The sequence below is a fragment of the Ambystoma mexicanum genome, chromosome 7q (genome assembly GCF_040938575.1).
Source record: "Ambystoma mexicanum isolate Mex_15411 chromosome 7q, UKY_AmexF1_1, whole genome shotgun sequence".
NCBI lineage: Eukaryota > Metazoa > Chordata > Amphibia > Caudata > Ambystomatidae > Ambystoma > Ambystoma mexicanum.
Genome location: NC_090941.1, coordinates 486,585,274 through 486,604,200, shown reverse-complemented (window position 1 = coordinate 486,604,200; position 18,927 = coordinate 486,585,274). Strand labels below are relative to the sequence as shown.

General features: G+C 46.2%; 1 protein-coding gene across 1 annotated transcript in view; it reads right to left on the bottom strand.

The window, feature by feature from the left end:
• Window positions 1–18,927, bottom strand: part of SPRYD7 (SPRY domain containing 7) — a 503,469-nt gene that overhangs the window by 187,732 nt on the left and 296,810 nt on the right. Inside the window, exon 4 of the mRNA XM_069639108.1 lies at window positions 14,950–15,052. Within this exon, the coding sequence (XP_069495209.1) occupies window positions 14,950–15,052 (103 nt within the window). The remainder of the gene's footprint in view (window positions 1–14,949; window positions 15,053–18,927) is intronic.

Below are 18,927 nucleotides of genomic sequence, written 5' to 3'. Positions count from 1 at the left end.
CAGGGTAGTGATCTGAGAATGTACGAGGTATCTTGCATTGGGTCATAATAGCCGACAAAGAGGCCGAAATCAGCCAATAATCAATTCTAGATGGGGACTAATTTCCCAACCATCTGGATGAATACACCTCCACGTATCTAGTAATTGTAACTGGGACATTGCCTGCAATATGGTTAAGGCTGCTGTGGAAAAGTGTGAGGGGCCGTAGTGGAACGATCCAGAGTAACATTCAATATTGTATTGTAGCCCTCCCCCCACCCCCCATCACTGGAACGTCAGTTGATCTAGCCAATATGGCCACCACCTGCCCATAGAAGTCTGTATCGTCTAAATCTGGACCATAGGTGTTAACACAAACAATATCCCTACCCACCATAATGCCCCACACAATAACATACCTCCCCAGTGAATTGATACATGACATTGTGGATTTAAATACTACAGAATGATGAATAAGGGTTAGGACCCACCCACCCCCGAGCCTGCAATGAACATTCTGTGTAGTATCTCCCATTCCCCCACTTTCTGGCAAAGGCCCCATGTACATTGCCAAGTGCACAAGTCCCTTGCAACAGAAGCACTTTAGGAGAGTGGTGCTCTATGCACACAAGTAAGTTTCCTAGCTTTGACGGGTCATTCAGTCTACGGACATTACACAGGGGTTATTCAGTCTACGGATGTTCCACATAAGGAACGCAATTGCCTCACAAATGGCTCCCGACAACGTATGAAACACAAAAGGACCATTTGCATTGTGCAGGCCATCAACTCATACCATAGTTTACTGCAGCACATAAAAAAAAATACAAGCAGAAAGTTACATTTTTTTATAAATCTTTATTGATTTTTGAACAAGTTCGACATAATACATGTTGGCTTCACAGTATTAATCAAGGGTGTGTCATTACAATAACTGCTAAGTGAGTATCAGAAAGTGAAACAAAGCATAACTTGTCTTAATTGTCCCCCCCCCCCACTCATCAAGATTCAATAGTTCAATTAGAATGTTGCGATCAGAACTCCTTATTGCACCACTCATTGTTCTTAATGTACATTGCACTGGTTACATTGCGGGTTGATTCACGTTTTAGGGAATTCGGTGGGTGATTTGAGGCTCATATAATGGCCTTACTACAAGCTCAGCATGGGTGTCAGTCAGGGGGTGGTTTTAGGGAGTACTAATATGGTGTATAATATTCCAGAAAGGGTAACCAGGTCATGTCTATGTTCCTTTGAGACTCCATGATGGCGGGTGTTAGACTTTCCATTTCATAAATGGCATGTGCTTTGGTTAGCCATTCTCTTTTTGTGAGAAGGATCGCTGCCTTCCATTTGACTGTTACATACACTCGCCGCCAACAACAGGTTGCGAGGCATATGTGGGAGCGCTTCACACGTGTCTTCATCATCTGATTCAACGCCAAACAAGACTAACACTGGTGTGAAGACTCTGGGTTTCCCTTCTATGGCTAAGATCCACCCCAGGACTACCTTCCAATAAGTTTGCACTACCCTGCATTCCCACCACTGATGCCAATAATCACACCTTTCGCCACAACCTCTCCAGCAGTATGGCGAAGTGTCCGGGAACATTTTCGATAGTCTTTGGGGGGGTGTAGTGCCATCTGACCAGTAGGCGCGCATTGTGCATCTTGTACTGTACTGATATTGGTGATGCCCAGACCACCCTGTGTATTGCTTTCCATACCTCTGGTCTGTCTACCAGCCCTAGCTCCACCTCCCATTTAACCTCTGATGGTGGGCGTTTGAGGTGGCCTCTGGTAATCAATGACTTATAAATTTGAGCTATGAGACCTTTTGTCGTTTGCGGGACGGTAAGGATGTGTTTCAAAAGGGGTAAGGGAACCGTTTTAAAGAGCTGCCCCAACGGCCATCATTCAGGACACTTTGAAGCTGGAGGAATAGCATGCGGGAAATGGTGGATGCCTACAGGGCCTCTTCGAGCTCCGCCAGGTGGATGAAGGTTCCCTTTTTCCACATCGGTCCCGCTCGCACGAGCCCGGCCTCATACCAAGATTGGAAGCTATGGACCTCTCTCATTAAGTCTCTAATGGGGGTGACCAAATGCAGCTGAGGGGGGGAGGCCACGTTGTCACTCCATGCATGGCTCGGATGGGGCGCGAAAGAGTCTACAACACTTTTAAAACCGGGCGTTCCCGAATTCGCCACGTCATTGCCGTTAGTGGGACCCACATCCACTCCCCCAGCGTGACTGGTGCAAAGATGTCATTTTTTTATCGCTACCCACTCTTTTTCAGGATTCTCCCATAAGTGAACTGACAGTACCCAGAGCTGAGAGGCCTTTTAGTATTCTTTTATTTCTGGGTATCCCGTGCCCCCCGATTCCTTGGGTCTAATCAAAGTGGAGTAAGGAGTTCTAGGTTTTTTGCTGGCCCACAGATTCAATAAATAGCATTTCACTTCCCCCAAGAATGGTTTGGGGATAATCCCTGGAAGGGATTGACACAAAAACAATAACCGTAGCAGGACGTTCATGTTTATGCATGTGAAGCGCGCTGCCTAAAGAAATGGCAGTTTGGACCATCTGCTTATGTCTTCCTGGATAGCTTTCCATAGGGGGATGTAATTAACCTCAAAGAGGTCTGGGAGAGAGACTGTGATGCTAACTCCAAGGTACCTTACTGAGTGGGGTTGTAAATGGAAACCGCAGTTTGCTTTTAACTGCTTTAGTAGTTCCAAATTCACTTTTAGTGGGACCGCAATGGCTTTTTGAAGATTGGTTCGGAAGCCTGATAGGGCTCCGTACCGTCCGATCTCTTGGAAGAGGGTGGGAATAGAATCCATTGGTTGGGTGAGATAAAGTAAAATGTCATCGGCAAACATTGCTAATTTATACTCTTTGCCTCCCCGGGGGATGCCATGAATCTGGGGGTTAGATTGGATGACTTGCGCAAAGGGTTCAATGAATAGTGCATAGATAAAGGGGGATAGCGAGCAGCCTTGTCCGGATCCCCGTGTGAGATGAAAAGGATCTGATGAGGTGCCATTGACTGAGACTCTGGCATGGGCTGTTTGGTAGAATGCTTTGGCTCCCTGAATCCAGACTGCTCCCAGCCTCACCCATTGTAGAACTGCGCGCAGGAAAGGCCATTCTATCCGATCGAACGCCTTTTTGGCGTCCACTGATAGCAGGAGGGGGCTGTCCTCAGCCTCCCGAAGTGTGGCCATTAGACCTAAGGTTTTTCGGATGTTGTCCACTCCTTGCCTACCTCTCACGTACCTTACTGATCGGTGTGTACCTGCTGGGGGAGGACCAATGCAAGGCGTGCAGCTAGTATACTATACTAGAGTACATTTAAGCGTCCACGTTTATCAGCGATATTGGGCGATAGGATGCACATTCCAGGGGATCCTTACCCTCCTTGGGGAGGGCAAGGATTATGGATTCAGTGAATGATTTGGGGGCCTGCCCCGATGCTAATATGGAATTAAAGAGCTTGGTTAGAAATAGTGTTAGGGAGCTGCTGTTGGATTTGTAAAAGGCGGGGGTGTAACCGTCCTGCCCCGGTGCCGAGCCCGCTTTTAGGTTAGATATGGCGCTTTGTACTTCTAAAGTAGTGATCGGGGCGTTCAACATATCAAAGTGTTGTCTAGCAATCGGCGGACTGTGGCTAAATAACCCTCGAGTGTGGCAGGGGCGTTCTCTCCTCCTGCTTGGTATAGCTCCGAATAGAACCTTGAGAAGCGGTTAACTATTTCCCGTGGGCAGGTGAGAGGGGAGCCGAATTCGCTTTTGATTCTATGCACTGCCCTGTCGGCTCTCTGCTTTAGGAGCCGGTTGGCAAGCATTGTGTGGGCTTTGTCACCTTTCTCAAAGAATTTTTGCTTGAGGAATTTGAGTTGAGTTAGTGCTTTGCCTATCCATATGTCTTTTAACTCATCTCTCAACCCCTTAATTTGGCTCGTTATGTCCGCTCTTCTCGAAGTTGCCTAAGCCTCTTCTTTTCCGCCCCTTGCGCTATGAGGAGTCCCCGAATTGTGGCCTTCCCTGCTTCCCAGACTGCATTTAGTGACATCCCTCCAACGTCATTTGTCTCAAAGTAATTTGCAATGGCTTCTGTCAGCGTTTCCCTAAATACAGGTCTCTGCACAAGAAGTAATTGCAGACCCCTCTTCTGCTCGGCTTGGGTTGGGTTGGGTTGGGTGCCTAGGTCCAGTTCTGATTTGGATAGGTCGTGGTCGCTCCAGGCCACCACTTCTATTGAGGATCCCAGCATGTCGTGTTCGTTTTCTACTCCTATTAGTAGGTAATCTATTCTTGAGTAGGTTAGGTGAGGGGGTGAGAAAAATGTGTAGGCCGTTTCATCTGGATGAGCTGTGCACCACGTATCTATTAAGTGATATTCCCTCAGTTGGCTCAAAAATCTATTCCCCTGGAGGGTGTTGGGTGGATGAATATTTTGTCTGACAGGGTACCAATCGCGTTCCCACTCCGCCACCAGGTTAAAGTCTTCCTCCCTCCAGTTGTCCAAGAAGGCAAATAATGGTTCAAAGAACGTTGACTGACTTTGGTTGGGTGCATAGACAGAACAGAGAGTGATGGTGTGTGTTCTAACTTGTCCCTTGAGTGCGATATATCTACCTTGTGGGTCTCTAGGGATTTTTCTGGACAGGATCCCCACCCCGCCTTTCTTCCGGGGGCCCGAAGCCCACAGTGCTACACCAACCATTTCACTTAAGACCTTATGTTCTTCACCTTCGGTGCATTTCAATTCTTGTACAAACAATACGTCTAATTTGGACCGTGTGAATTGTCGTGCTAACATGGACCTTTTTTGTGGTGAATTGAGGCCTTTTACATTCAGGGATCCGAAGACTATTCCTTCCGAGCTAGCCATACCCTTGTGTAACTTTCGCCAGTGGAGCCTCGTTACCCGCCCGCCTTAACAGTGCTGCATGAATATGTGGTTTAGTGCTATGGATTCGACCTGTTGTCCCCTTTGGATGAGCGTTTCTTTTCCCCCCTGCCCGCCCTGTTCCCCTGAGATGCTGTTGGATGCATTCACTCCGGTGACAAATGAGACGCCCTTAACATAGAAGGGCAACACTAGTGGGACCCCTTCCTGGGCACTGGTCCCGGCAGACCATAATTATATAGAGAAGTAACTTACATTCTTATTGCTCTGTTTTTGGTGGGAGCATTTAACTAAGTTCAACCTTTAGTTCGCTTAAACCTTCAACCATTTATGTAGTGTGTCTGGGGCATACTTGGCCAGCCCCAGTGATTTCGAGCAGGGTATTAACAATGAAACCGAAACTCCTTGCACGTTCCTCAGGGTGTGTTTAATCGTTTGTATTTCCACTTCTGCTGTGCCTGGCATTTTCTTGGGGGTTTTGGAGATGGATTCAGTTGAGGGCCTTTGGGTTCCCTCCGAGAGTCCAAGTCTGAGCCGGCAGATGGGCCCTGAAGGCAAAGGTAGGCTTGCTCTGCTTCTCCCACTGAGGTTAGCCTGTACTCTTCCACGCTGAACTCAAACAACAGAGAAAAAGGATGCCCGCAGCGGTAGCGAACCCCCCTTGTTTTGCAGCCATGCTGTGAGGGGACGGCATCCTCTACCTTTCACCAGAGTCATTGCTGATGGTACAGTTTGACATTCATGCCCTTGAAGATTATGTCCTTTTCCCTTGCCCTTTGTAAAATGTCCTGTCTCTGTGCGTAATAGTGACACTATGAGGACTGATCGGGGTCTTCCTGGTGCTCCTCCTGCCCTGTGCACCCTGTCGAATTCTAGGCTGGGAGGGTTTACTTTGTCGTATAGGGTGAGAATTAGGGCTTTGACTTTGCTTTATAGACTGGTCTGTATTTCTCCCTTCTCTTCTTCCAGGCCTGTGATTCGAATATTAGATCGTCGATCTTAGATTCCATGTCTTTCCTTTTGTTCTAGGTCTAGGAGCCTGGCTTCATATTGCATTGTTTCAATGTCCCCCGATTGCTGGTTGTTCTCGACTGCTTCTAAGCGGTTTTCCACTTTTGCCATCTTCGTCTGCAAGTCGGTGACTTTTGTTAGGCTGGATTTAATTGACCTAATTTCTCCTAACAGGAGCCTTATATCAGATTTTGTGGCACTGTCAAGGTCATTCCCTGGGATCTCTGAGGAGCTCTTAACCTCATCTGACTCCATGTCTTTGCCTGTCCGAGAAAACTTCTGCAGTGTTGCTAGGGTGCATGGGTCCAGCCCCCCCCCTTTTTTTTTATCTTATCATTTTTATTTTCACCAATAAAGTTTGCAATACAATTAGAAATAAACAAGCTTCATAAAATTACAAACCTGGTCACAAGATTGAGTCCAAAAGAGAAGAAAAAGAAGAAAAAAACCATCTCATAATGCATAAATAAGGAGAAAAAGTAGAAGGAGAGAAAATTGAAGAGAGACCAGAAAAGGAGAAGAGAATGAAACAGAAGAATATCTAACTATCATTTGGTAGTACAATTTATAAATAATCAATAAACACATCCCCACGTAACATGGCATGATCTTGGCTAGCATAAGATCAAATCAGAATACATTTCAGGGTAATAGTCAATTTGGACAAAACTCACCAGCATATTGAGTCACCATGAGACTTTAACCATACACAATGAGAAAGATCCCCCATATGTCCATAAACTTTTCAGTCTCTCCTTTCAATTTGCAAATTGCCTTTTCATAGGTGGACATCGTAAGCAATTCATCCACCCACTCATCGATGCAAAAAGAGCTGGACTACTTCCAAGCCCTAAGAATCATCTTTTTCGCAATCATACAGGCCCTAATGAACCACATTCTCTTTCTAAAGTCAACATCCTCTAACAATGACACATCACCCAGTACTAAGAGAGATGCAACCATTGGAATGGTGCAGCTCAACACCAAACCTAATCTCTCACAAACTCCCTCCCAGAATACCTTAGTCTTGGGACAGAACCAGATCTGATGATTTAAGGTACCTCTTGCTTGTTTGCATTTCCAGCACAGATCATTTTCCAACAAGTGTCGCTTAAACAGACGCACTGGCGTCCAAAAGACCCTGAATAGAAGCTTGGTTTGCGACACTCGTAAACCCCAGTCCATGCTCACAAGCCTCACATTACCACAGCAACGCAGCCAGCATTTCTGGTCAATCACTTCACCCAGCTCCTCTGTCCAGGCATTCGCCGTCTCTAAGTTACCCTTATAACACGTTCTCAGGACCTTGTACAGAGTTGCGGCTGGGTGAGCAGCATGTTTGCATGTCTCTAAAGCTGCCCAAGCTTTGCCCTGGACCGCCAATTGTGCAGGATCCATGTTTACGGAGATGATGCTCTTCAGCTTTCTATACTCTGCGTAGGTGCGGCAAAGTTGTGCAAACGGGATCCATTCCTCATCTTCAATTAGGTCTGCAATATATTGAACCCCTGCCAGGAACCATGCTGGCCAGAATAGCACTTTTCCATGTAGCTTCAAAGCTGGATTGAGCCAGATCGAAGCCTCCGGAAATAAGAAGGGATTGGTTCCAATACTGTTAGACAGGTCACGCCAGCACTCCTTCAAAAAAGCAGTCAGGGGATTTTGCCTTTTGGACTGTTTTGACACTGTAGATAATAAGGCCTTGGGGGCCAAATGAGATGATGCATTACTTTCTCTCAGTATGTCAACCGTTGGCTCCCAATCCGTGTCGATAAATTTATACAGATGCCTAACCGTGAAGGCCAAATGATATTCTGAGAAGTGAGGTAGATTCATTCCACCATACTTCTGAGGTAGCTGCATTTTCCATCGCGCAAGTCTTGGGGGTTTCCTATCCCATATACATTTTTGCATCATTCTATTGATCGCTTTGAAGTAGTGGTTTGGCACTTTGATTGGAAGCATGGAAAGAAGGTAATTTACAAGAGGTGCGAGATTCATTTTAATACAATTGATTTTCCCCCATGTTGACTGTTTCAGAACTCCCCATCTATCCATGTCCGACTAGTTTTGGAATGATCACATCAAAGTTCATTTTTGGTAACTTCACCACCACTGGCCCAATCCAAATCCCCAAATATTTCAATCTGTTTTGACACCAAGTAAACTGGAACGGACTACATGTGAATTTTGATTGGGAGAATTTCCGACTTACCCCAGTTTACCTTATATCCAGACACAGAAGAAAATCGTTGAATGTCTTGCATCAAATAAGGTATGCCGAGTGCTGGATCCTGTATAGCCACCAGTAGGTCATCTGCGTATAACCAGATTCTATTTTCATGGTCATCTTCTATTATCGGGAGGAGATTGGCATCAGATCGAAGTAATACTGCCAGCGGTTCCATTGACAAAATGAACAATAAAGGCGAAAGAGGGCACCCCTATCTGGTACCCCTAGCAAGGTTGAATGATTCTGATATTAGACTGTTGGTGATTACACTGGCCGATGGATCCTTATATAGAAGACACACCCATTTCAAAAAGCCTTGACCAAGTCTCATTTTCTCCAAGCAATTAAAAAGAAAGGCCCATTCAATACGGTCAAACGCTTTTTCGGCGTCTAGGGATACCACAGCTGCAGCGGTCGCCTGTGCATGCCCATGCTCAATTGTTAATAGTAAACGCCTCATATCGTCAGCTGCAGACCTCCCGGTGACAAAGCCGACCTGATTATTATGGATCAACGATGGTATCACTGGCTCCAGTCTTTTACCTAGTATTTTAGCCAAGATCTTACAGTCCGTATTGATTAAGCTGATCGGCCTATAATTGGCACATCGAGTAGGTGACCTGTCTTTTTTAGGTAGCACAGTTATCAAGGCGTGCCGCATAGTATCTGGCAGGGAGCCAGCATCAAGGGTTCATTGTACACATCACACAATAGCAGCAGCGCCCTGTCAGGCAATATCCTATAGAATTCTGTGGGTAGTCCATCAATACCAGGCGATTTGCCTACACTGAGTGATGAAATAGCCCACTGAACATCTTCTATGTGTACATAACCCTCGAGAGTCCTTGTCTGTTCATCAGTTAGGCAAGAGAGTTCTGTGGAGTCTAGGAAGGACTTTATAGCCTCTGGCTCGCAGCTCAATTCCGACTTCCCCTTTTTTCTATGCTGCCAGTTCACTCCCTCGTGGTGTACGGCTGTTTTAATTGTCCATCAGAGGGAGGGGATTATTCCTTTCTTTGGGACTGACTGGGCTGGAGTGTGTGTGGCTTTCACTTTGAGTCTGTTTTGTTAGGTTGAGGAAACAGCTTGCAGAGCAGTCTCGTGCGGTTCCTGCAAGATTCCTGCTGCTAGCGCGTGGGTATTCTATGCTGTTTGCACCGACCCCGTTCTGGGCTCCCGCACTGGTGCAGGGGGCGGTTTTCCTCTGCTCGGTCGTGTGTAACCTGTGTGGTTAGATGTGGGGCCAAAGGACTCCCTGTCCCCCTGATGGATTAGTAGTTTCACTCATGCTGATTTGGTTGCGGTTCTCTCGTGGTTCCTGCTCCTCCTTCGGGGTCCTGCCTTTGTAGTTGGAGCTAGTGCTCTGGGGGTTGTGCACTGTGCCAGTGGGCCTTTCACTGTGCCCGATTGCTGTGCCGTGTCTGCTCTCTTGGCTATATTTTGTTTTATTAGCTCCTTAGGTGGTGCATTTGTGGGCTCCCTACTATGATATGCGGAACTCTCTGGTCCCAGAGGAACTGCTGCCTGCAACCGTGCCGCTGTACTCTTACCAGGTTGGGGGGGGGCGCAAGGCCCCTCTCGATCCCGGTGTATTGTGCCCCCAAATGGATTGTTGGGGGGAGGAGGGCCCTCACTCCCGCCTTCCCTTGCTCCTGAACGGAGCCAACTCCCTTATCCTTAGTATTTACTGTGCGCCCCCGACACTCCCCCAGTGGCTGGATGGCTCTGGGGAGTGATCGGGCGCGCTTCGCCTGCTTCTCCCGCTTACCTCTTTTGCGGGGTTTGTGTGGCGCGTACTTCCTCCATCTGACTGGGCTCTCCTTGATAGATGAAAGGGAGGGGAGCCGCGGCCAAGTCCCGGGCTGCCTCGTGTTTTCGTTGGAGTCGCTGCAGTTGGTCCTGTCGCTTGGCACTTACATGCGGCGATTCCCCTGAAATTCTGCTGGCTGTCTGAGCTGTGCTTGCCAGTGCCTCGCTCCCTCAGTTTCAGGCCCGAGCACTGGGTTTGGCTGCCACCTTTCTTCACTTGTTCCCACGGTTGGGGGGGGGAGCAGTCTTTTGGCAGAGTTTTCTATGTGAAGGCTTCTGCGGATTTAAACGAAACCTCTGTCGCTGCTCCTGCTACGGAGCTTCCTGTTGCATTATTTGGGCTAATTACTTCTTCTTTTTGCTGCTTTTGATGCCGGGTCCGTGCTCAGAAAGCGAGACAGTGGTTTAGATGACCATCACGTCCGCGCCCCCAGGTGGTCTCCTCTGCCAGCATTTTTAAGTAACATTTCCCCAACAAAACCCTCCCCTCCCACCTACCTCCCGCCACCCTTGCCATCCATCCCAACCAGACAGTGACGATCCCCATAGCCCAAAAAATATGAAAGTCAAGGGAGGTGATCTGCGCAACAAACTAGTTTGATGACTAGCAGGTCACCCGACATTCGCCCTAGTCGGCACAAACTGAGCTACGGCCTTGTCAAGCCAATCTAATCATCCCTTACGACAATGGGATCCTCCATTTTACAGAGACCAGCAATCAATGCATGCCACGGGCTGGACTGCCAAAGGCCGCGGAAGGGGTCAGTTGAATGGATGCTTCGATCTAGGCATGTGTCTTGAAGAAATGTGCACGAGCCCTATGCTGTATGAGTAGCTTAGCAGGAAACATGTCAGACGGGATGTGGCACTCACGAAGTAGGTGCTTAATCAGGTCGAAGGTCTACTGGGTCGCCTGGAATCCCGCCGAGAAATTTGGGTAGATAAACAACCTGCTGGCCTCATATTTCAATGTTCCACGCTCCCACGCCACTTTTAGGATCAAGACTCTGTCCCTATAATTCAATTGCTTCACAATTAACGTGCGTGGCGGACCACAAGGTTGGGGCGCAGGCATCATTGCTCGATGGGCTCTCTCAACTATGAATTGTGATTAAAACTGGGGGTCTCCTAGTATTGACCATAACAGCTCTTCCACAAACTGCTCCTTAGGACCTTTTGAGATGCTCTCTGGTACCCCCACAATACAAACATTCCGTCATCACCTTGACTTAAGATAGTCGCATTTCTGTCCGATCACCTTTAGCTCCTCCTTCCAGGTCACTGATCCTGGTTTCCGCTTGCGTCATATGCCCGCTTTCTCCATCGAGCTTAGTTTGCAAAGAGTTGATGTTGGCCACTATGCCATCCAGTTCGTCGTTTACAGACGCAACCCCATTTTGCATAGCCGCCATGAGCGGGTCCAACTGGCTAGGGTTCACTGTAGTGCCCTCAGTGCTGCCACAGGCTGCTGTCATCTCACAAAGATCTTTGGTGGGAGTGCTAGTGTAAGTCCATAGGGACACGTTTCTTCCACACACCCCTCATCACACTGTGCTGTACCACTAGGATTGGGGGAAAGGGGGTGGCACAACGTGTACAGCAACGGGTCCCACAGAGCGCTGGCCCAGTGGCAATTAGTAACCCCTAGTAGTGTTCTCACAGCAACAAGCAATTCAAATGATCCTGATGTGTATTCATGGAGGTACCCTAGTGACCATGGATAAGTCTTACCACGCTGTGAACATGCAGAGGGTGATAGGAGAGGGCCACAAGAGATTTATGTACTGCTGAGAGGGTTCAGATCAGCACAACTAATGTCAATATCCTACGTGATGTGATACAAGATGGCTGACAGCGCTGCAGGCGTGATCGCACCTCACACGCAGCTTGGGCTCAGTGTGTCTCTGTCTTACCGGAGCATCCCCCCTCCTTCACAGATACCGGCTAATATCAAGGGGTTCAAATAACCACACCTTCACCTGCAGTGACACACAAAGTCCCTTTCCTAGGTGATGTTATTCAAAATGGCCGACAGCGTTGCAGTCGTCTTGATCATGCCTCACACGCAACAGTGTGGGTCTCCCTAGAGCACCCCCCCCCTGCACAGATCTCACCAGGCCCGGTGCTTCTCTAACTCAAGCTGTTGCGCCAAAGAGGGAGACCACGCCCCCAGGCCGAGATGGGCCGCAGGCTCACTCATTTCTCCACACTGATTCAGCGACCAGCGCTTACCGAGCCCCACCCACACACAGACAACATATGTCACTGCATCTTGGGCACCGCTCCAATCAGCTCAGGAGCGAACCCAGCACCACTCCACACCACACCACCACCAGTTTGTCGCCACTGGATTTCACTACAGCGATGTCGGACCAGGAGTTTAAAGCACAGGATAAAGATTGGGTCCCATAGCTCACAGATAAGACGACATGCCTGTTCCTGCTCAGCAGCACCTCCAATCACGTGGGTGGTTAACTGATGTAATTAAAACCTGCAATCAATTGTGCCATTAAGGCATTCGTGGATGGAATAAGTATGGTCATGGGCCACACCTATGGTGACCCAATGAAGAGCTCCATCTAGAAAACTGAATACTAGACACAAAAGTGAAGAGTACTGCATATCCCCATTACTCTAAACCAACAACACACTCAAATTCTCCGATTGCCATCTACTACGAGTTCCTATTTAGAAATTAAACCACTAAAGTGCAGTCCCACATGTATTCCCTACTCTTGCTTGTCAAGCGAGGAGGGCTTTATGATAAACCATATCCCAAGTGGCACAAAAAAATGACATAGCCGCCACAAACCTTGAACATCTCCCAAAATACTCCCTACCCCACTTTGAGGTCAAAGGCCCATCTTGATGAAAGGAAATAGGCCCATCATATTTCTTTTAAAACTTTTCTCTAATTGGTCTGCATATTCTTTCCCAGATGAGTTCTCATCCGAGGCTGCCTCAGAGACAGAATTCAGATGTGAACCTTGAGAGACCATAAGCCACATAGCAAAGGGCCCCAGGGAACCATGTTTCCAAGTGCAAGCCGCCTCGTGTAGCTGGCTGTGTGGGTTCCACTGGTTGGTGGCACTCTGTTCGATTCTAGCGGGTGTCCGTACCGGGTATCCCTGTAAGCCCAGTATAGTGTTCCACTGATAGGGGTGCTGTTCCAAAAAGCAGAAATGACAGTTTGTCAATAGTTTCTGGTAGCAGGTCTGTATCCACACCTAGAGAGAAAACTTGGGAAGAAGCCCGGAAAAGTTCAAGATCACAACCAGCCCGCGAATGTGTGGCAACTGAACGTTTAAAAGAAACCCTGTCATGTTGTGCATAGTAACCCGTTCAGTACCCAGTGCTCCATATAAAGCGTTGGGTAGTTATCGCTACCATGTCGAACATGAGGACAAGTCCAAAGCACAGGAAATTATGCCATCCTAAAGCAGAATTGTGAGGTGGCTGATCTCTCTGCACTCACAAAAGTTATTTTAATTTAACTGCAAGTACCAGATTTCTACAGACAAAAGGGAACTGACAAACCCACAATTTCCTTCCCATGAGCTAGAGGGCATGCTAAAATAAAATGCCTTGAGGATCTTCTACTCCCTGGAAAGCCTTGCTGTCTATGCAGACCGGGCACAAAGAGACAGACACTAAAAACATAGGACGAGTACCCAAAAAGAGCCAAAGTTCTGGGATTATGAACTTAAATTAAAGATAGTTTGACAATAAAGAAATCGAAAAAGGTTGGAAATACAAGCAGTACATCTTATATGTGAACTGCCTCTACTGGACTCAGTCTACACCTCTCGGCACCAGACCTACACGGTTAATAACCAGATAGCTGCACTGCACCCCAGCTTCAGCAGTTCTGTTCATCACAGCATCATCAAGCAATCCTTCATACTTGAAGCGTCTCTTCTTCACCAATGGGCCCACTGCCATAAACTGCAACATAGGAACCATCAGCTTTTGTCTCCCATCTTGTGAGGATCAGACCATTGATAACTAGTGGTCAGAAACATCCGAAAATCCCAGCGTGCAAGATGTAAAAAGATGGACTTCGAAAGGGTACCATGAAGCATCAGGCCAAGTATCTTGCTCTTCCAATGACAAGCTTGACAGTGTCTGACATGAACTCCTAACTTCTGATTGTGCCTCCAAGTCCTACAATTAGTTACCATGGGCTTAAGATGCCTCCAGGGGAAATTTTGAACCTGAATTATTTACCTGTATCCTACATACAAATCCTACTTACCTTTTAAGAGGCATAAAGTATAGTTTCACAATATCCTCTGTGTGGACGCTCCACTGCTCAAAACAATACTGTCCAACCACGCACCTCCTGAGAATGTACATTGACAGCTACCACCAGGTAAACCAAAAAAAGCTTAAGGATTGTCTGTTGCCTATCCTTAGGAAGGTTGAACCCACACCCTAAAGACAAGGCTGGGAGATCCCTCCCAACACCCACTGTATACATTTTCTCTTGCACATCCTTGTCCTCTTTGATTCCCCCTTTCCTTCCCAGCTTGGTCGCACACACTGCTTCAATGTGATCTTAGGCCAATATGAATACTATGCAAGCAATATGTTACGTCATGCTTTCACTTATCCTTATTACGCACTAAGACCCAGTCCACCAACTCGCCTGCTCATTCCTCTCCCCGTCCCTCTGGTACACCATCATCCACTCCCAGCACTATCAGGCAGCCTGAGGATGGTATAAGCACTATACAAGTAACAGAAAAAGTTTTAAAGATTACTGCAGCACAGGAGAACTGGTCACAGAACTATAGAAAAACATTTAACACGCTTAAAATTGTGCTCAATGCTGGCATAGCACTTTTGGAAAGAAGAACTGTTAAATTGTTTTAAAAGACTGAAGAAAAGGTTTACAAGAGGAGCTAGCCAGCACTATTCAAATATAAACTAAATACAACACAAGTTGTCTGTTCAGTTTAAATGACAAAGCAACCCACAAAGATAATTTAAGCTTACCATACACTACAGGGTAGACCGTTCCACGGATCCCTGAAGCTGGGCAATGCATGTTTTTTCCATTCAAATACACATTCAGTTCTACGTGATCATACGTGATTCCCTGAAAACCAAGAGCAAAAATTGTCCACATAAAGGAAACTTAAGAGAAGCATGTTGCTTAAAAATGCTTAAATAAAATTGCATCTAGAGTTGCCAATATTCCGTTCCAGATAACGCAATCAAAGCTGTCAGCTGCCAGGGAACATTAAGATACACTATGGCCAGTTCGCCCAAGTGCTTGGGAATGTCATACTGCAAATTGTTTCTGCAGTATAGAGTACAGCTGGTCACGTCAAATGTCACCTGGCTAGCACACAATGTGATCTTTTTTTATGTTTTTTTAATTTATTTTTTTACAAGCACTGTCAAAGCCAGCAATGCCTCAAGTTTTTGTTCCAAATCACTGACATTTGGGCAAACACATAGGGCCGCAGGCAATTTGGTGCAACCTCTCAATCACTGCATGAAAGAGATGGTTATGCCAATCCAAGGCGCAGTACATCTGCTCATCTATCAAAATGTCTCAGATGGGATTGGTGCAGCAGAAGTGGAGTTTCTATTCATTCCTGAAGTTTAGCATTTATTTTCATTTCACACAAACAAATGAATAACTTCTATAAAACATAAAACCTGTGCTTGCGATCCTGATGCAACAATGTCATACATACAATTCATTTAATGTCAGATAGGCAACCATTATACTGTATAGATTACCAGTGCAGATTCTAGAAGTTAGTTAACTCCCTGATTGGGGAGGAGGGGCGATGGGTAGTGTAATGAGTTTCATTTTTAAAGATTGTATTCAATAACAAACAAATTGGAAAAAAAAGTTATGTCAAATTTGCTAGGTAAAAATCGTCAACAGACCATTAATAGAAGAAATAGGGAGTTATATTAAAATGTGTACACCAATCTGATGTTAAATCAGTAAAAGAACAGAGTATAAAGCATGCATTTATACAACTGTCATATCCTGCTTCCACTACGATTTGACCAGCAAAAGTAATATTCACTGGGATCTCCCACTTAACGAAAAATCTGCCATAAAAGGTTATGTATTTATTGTTTGCTTGTTAGGCGCTTATACAATAAACAAAAAATACTGTTTCAAAGCTCCCACAGGGCAGGGGGTGAGCAAGGGTGGGAAATACATTAAAAACACAATATTTGAGAGCAGAGGGGGGAAAAGGCTAGAAGGTACAAACCTACTATGCCTTGTGAGTATTCAGAATGTGCAAGTGCAGCAAGGAAGAGGAAAGAGGGACTAAGTGCTGGGGAGTCCAAGCTCTTGGGTGAGCCATAGATGAAGTGCTAGGAATGTTGAGTGCTACACAGACTGAGGCCACGGGAGTTGTAAGTGCGAACCTCCAGGTCGGAGGGTGTTCAGCTGCAAGTGCTGTGGATAGACGGGAGCTGGGCATAATTGATGTGGTAGGTCAGACCCCGAAGATGCATAAGGGACCAGGACACTGATCGCAGCAACTGTAGGATTAGCAGAGGAGAGAAGAAGGGAAGGAGGAGGAAGAGAGGAAAGTCTCAAGGAGCTTCTGGAATTTGAGAAGATCCTGTTCAAGGCACAGAGGGAGGGGGAGGCTATTCCATAGGAGGGAGCCTGCAGAGGAAAGTGAACGACCACCTACTCGGTTTAGCAAAACGCTTTACAAACAGAGTTAGTGCCAGAGGAACGTAGTGGTCTAGAGGAAGAGTATTTAGTGAGAACGTTGAAGTAGTGTGTTCCCCGGGCCCAGACAGCCTTGTGGATGATGCAGAAGGATTTGAATTTAATCCGTGCAGCAAGCAGGAGCCAGGGAAGACCTTTTAGTGCAGGAGAGATGCAGCCCCGGGATGCAAGGCCAAGGACAAGTCTTGTTGCCCTATTCTGGATTAGCTGGAGAGGTCACAGAGTGGAAGATTCAGGAGGAGGCTATTGCAGTAGTCAAGCCTAGAGAGAACCAGGGCTTGGGCCAGATTGAGCCTCTGAGGGAAAGTGAGAAAAGGTCAAATTCCTTTGAGAAGGAAGAGCTAGAAGTGGGACTTCTTGGCAATGTCCTGAGTGTGAGGAGTGTGAGGGACGAAGGAGGGGAGTCACAAGGTTTCTGGCTTCTGTTGAAGGCACAAGGGGAGAGCCCAAGGAGGAAGGCCAGAGTGAGGGGAAGGAGGGATCTGCACATGGATTGGTATAATACAACCCCTTTTTTCAATGAACAGGTAAAATAGTTTGAAATAAAAAAACAAACTAAATTCACAAAGATCTACATCTTTTTGAAAACTTCTCTGCTCAGCGAGCATAATAGTGAGGCTTGCCTTTCCAATTCCTGAACAGTAATCATTCTGAATGTTTTCCAATGTTTTATGATCTTCGAAGCAGCAAACAATATTGTCCGAGTCGACATTACACCTCCCCTGCTACCAACTGTCACCCCACCCCCAAATAATATCAGGGGTAATCTACTTTACAAGGAATCAAGTACAAATAAAAGTGGATTATTCATCCAACCATAGTTTTGCCAAAATGGTTTTTCATTGGATGTTTTGGGAAATAAGAAGCCTATAAACAGGCCATGATTTTTAGAATGGCGTGTGTCCCTTGATACATCATTAGGTCACCATTTGCATGAACTACCATATACCCTTGAATTTATTTTGTCACTACTCATTGTAGTTATTTCTTAAGAGTCAAATGGGTCAACCAACAACTCACTTTAGGGCGACAAGGTGGATCCCTAATGTCAGATGTGGTTTAGGAGTACAATCAACATACAAGTTGCCTATGGGTACCTATTGGCAATCTTCTAGATATCAGGAAGCAGCATATGGCTTGTTGCCAACTGCAGAGCATCTTTCATTCAGAATCAAAACGGTCAATACGCAGAGCCCTATGCCAACCCTTATTCATACAGCCTATATAATAGGGTGGCACTGCATCAATGCAGGAATCTTACAGGAGGGTAAGGCGAATAGATCTCCAAGGGTGCAAACATATGTAGTACTGTTAATTAAGGTGTAGTAATTCAGTCATTTTCAGTCTAAGAATGGAAAGAACAGTGCTGCAAGGCCAAACAGGAGGAATTCCAGTAGGTTGGGTGTGCAAGGCCACCATTAGATTTTCACTTGAAGCGTTTTAACATCAAGTCTGGCTTTCTTACGGCACCCTTTAACATTTAAACTGCTTTCCTATTTCTTTGATGATCTTGCCTGGGGGTGAAATCGGTAGCGTTTGTGCTAAATTAATCAGCTTAGGCATTCGATAAATCTCAATGGCATTGATTCTTTCTGTGATGGAGATGGGAAGAACAGTGTTTGCTTGGAGCAATTTTAATTGTATGCACTAATCCTGGATAATTAAGCACATACAATTTAAGAAAAATATTCAATGGGGACACCTATATATCTGAAAGATTGTCATTGCACTTTAAAGGGGCCCATGCACCCAAGGGACACTTACCGTCATAGTCTGACTTTTCAAAATGAACTTCATAGCTTGTTATTGGTCAAGCTGTCAGGAGTATGGTGGTAGAAGGATGGTAACAGACAGTAAAAAAATTGTAGGGTTACTGACAATGAAGAACTATCGACAAAGTGAACTTTTGAGTTCGCCACCTCTTAACTGAATTCCAGTATTTCCATCCAATGTTCCGATTTAATAGTCAGCAGTTCAACTGAAAGGGCATATAACTAAGGGGATCTAGTAGTAGTGTGCAAGGAAATAGCAGCAGATAAATACGATTAGTAAGGAGAGATGCCATAGGAAGCATATCATTTCACCCTATCCAAAAAGCATCTCTCAATGACAAATTTCACCATAACTGTAAACATATATAGGGGGCGTGGCTTGGCAGCCATGGAGTAGGCTGTGTTTCTACTGTGCTCCGTGATCCGGCGGTCGATTCTAGGATGCTAGTGCTACCATACTGCAGGCATGAAAACAGCACCATG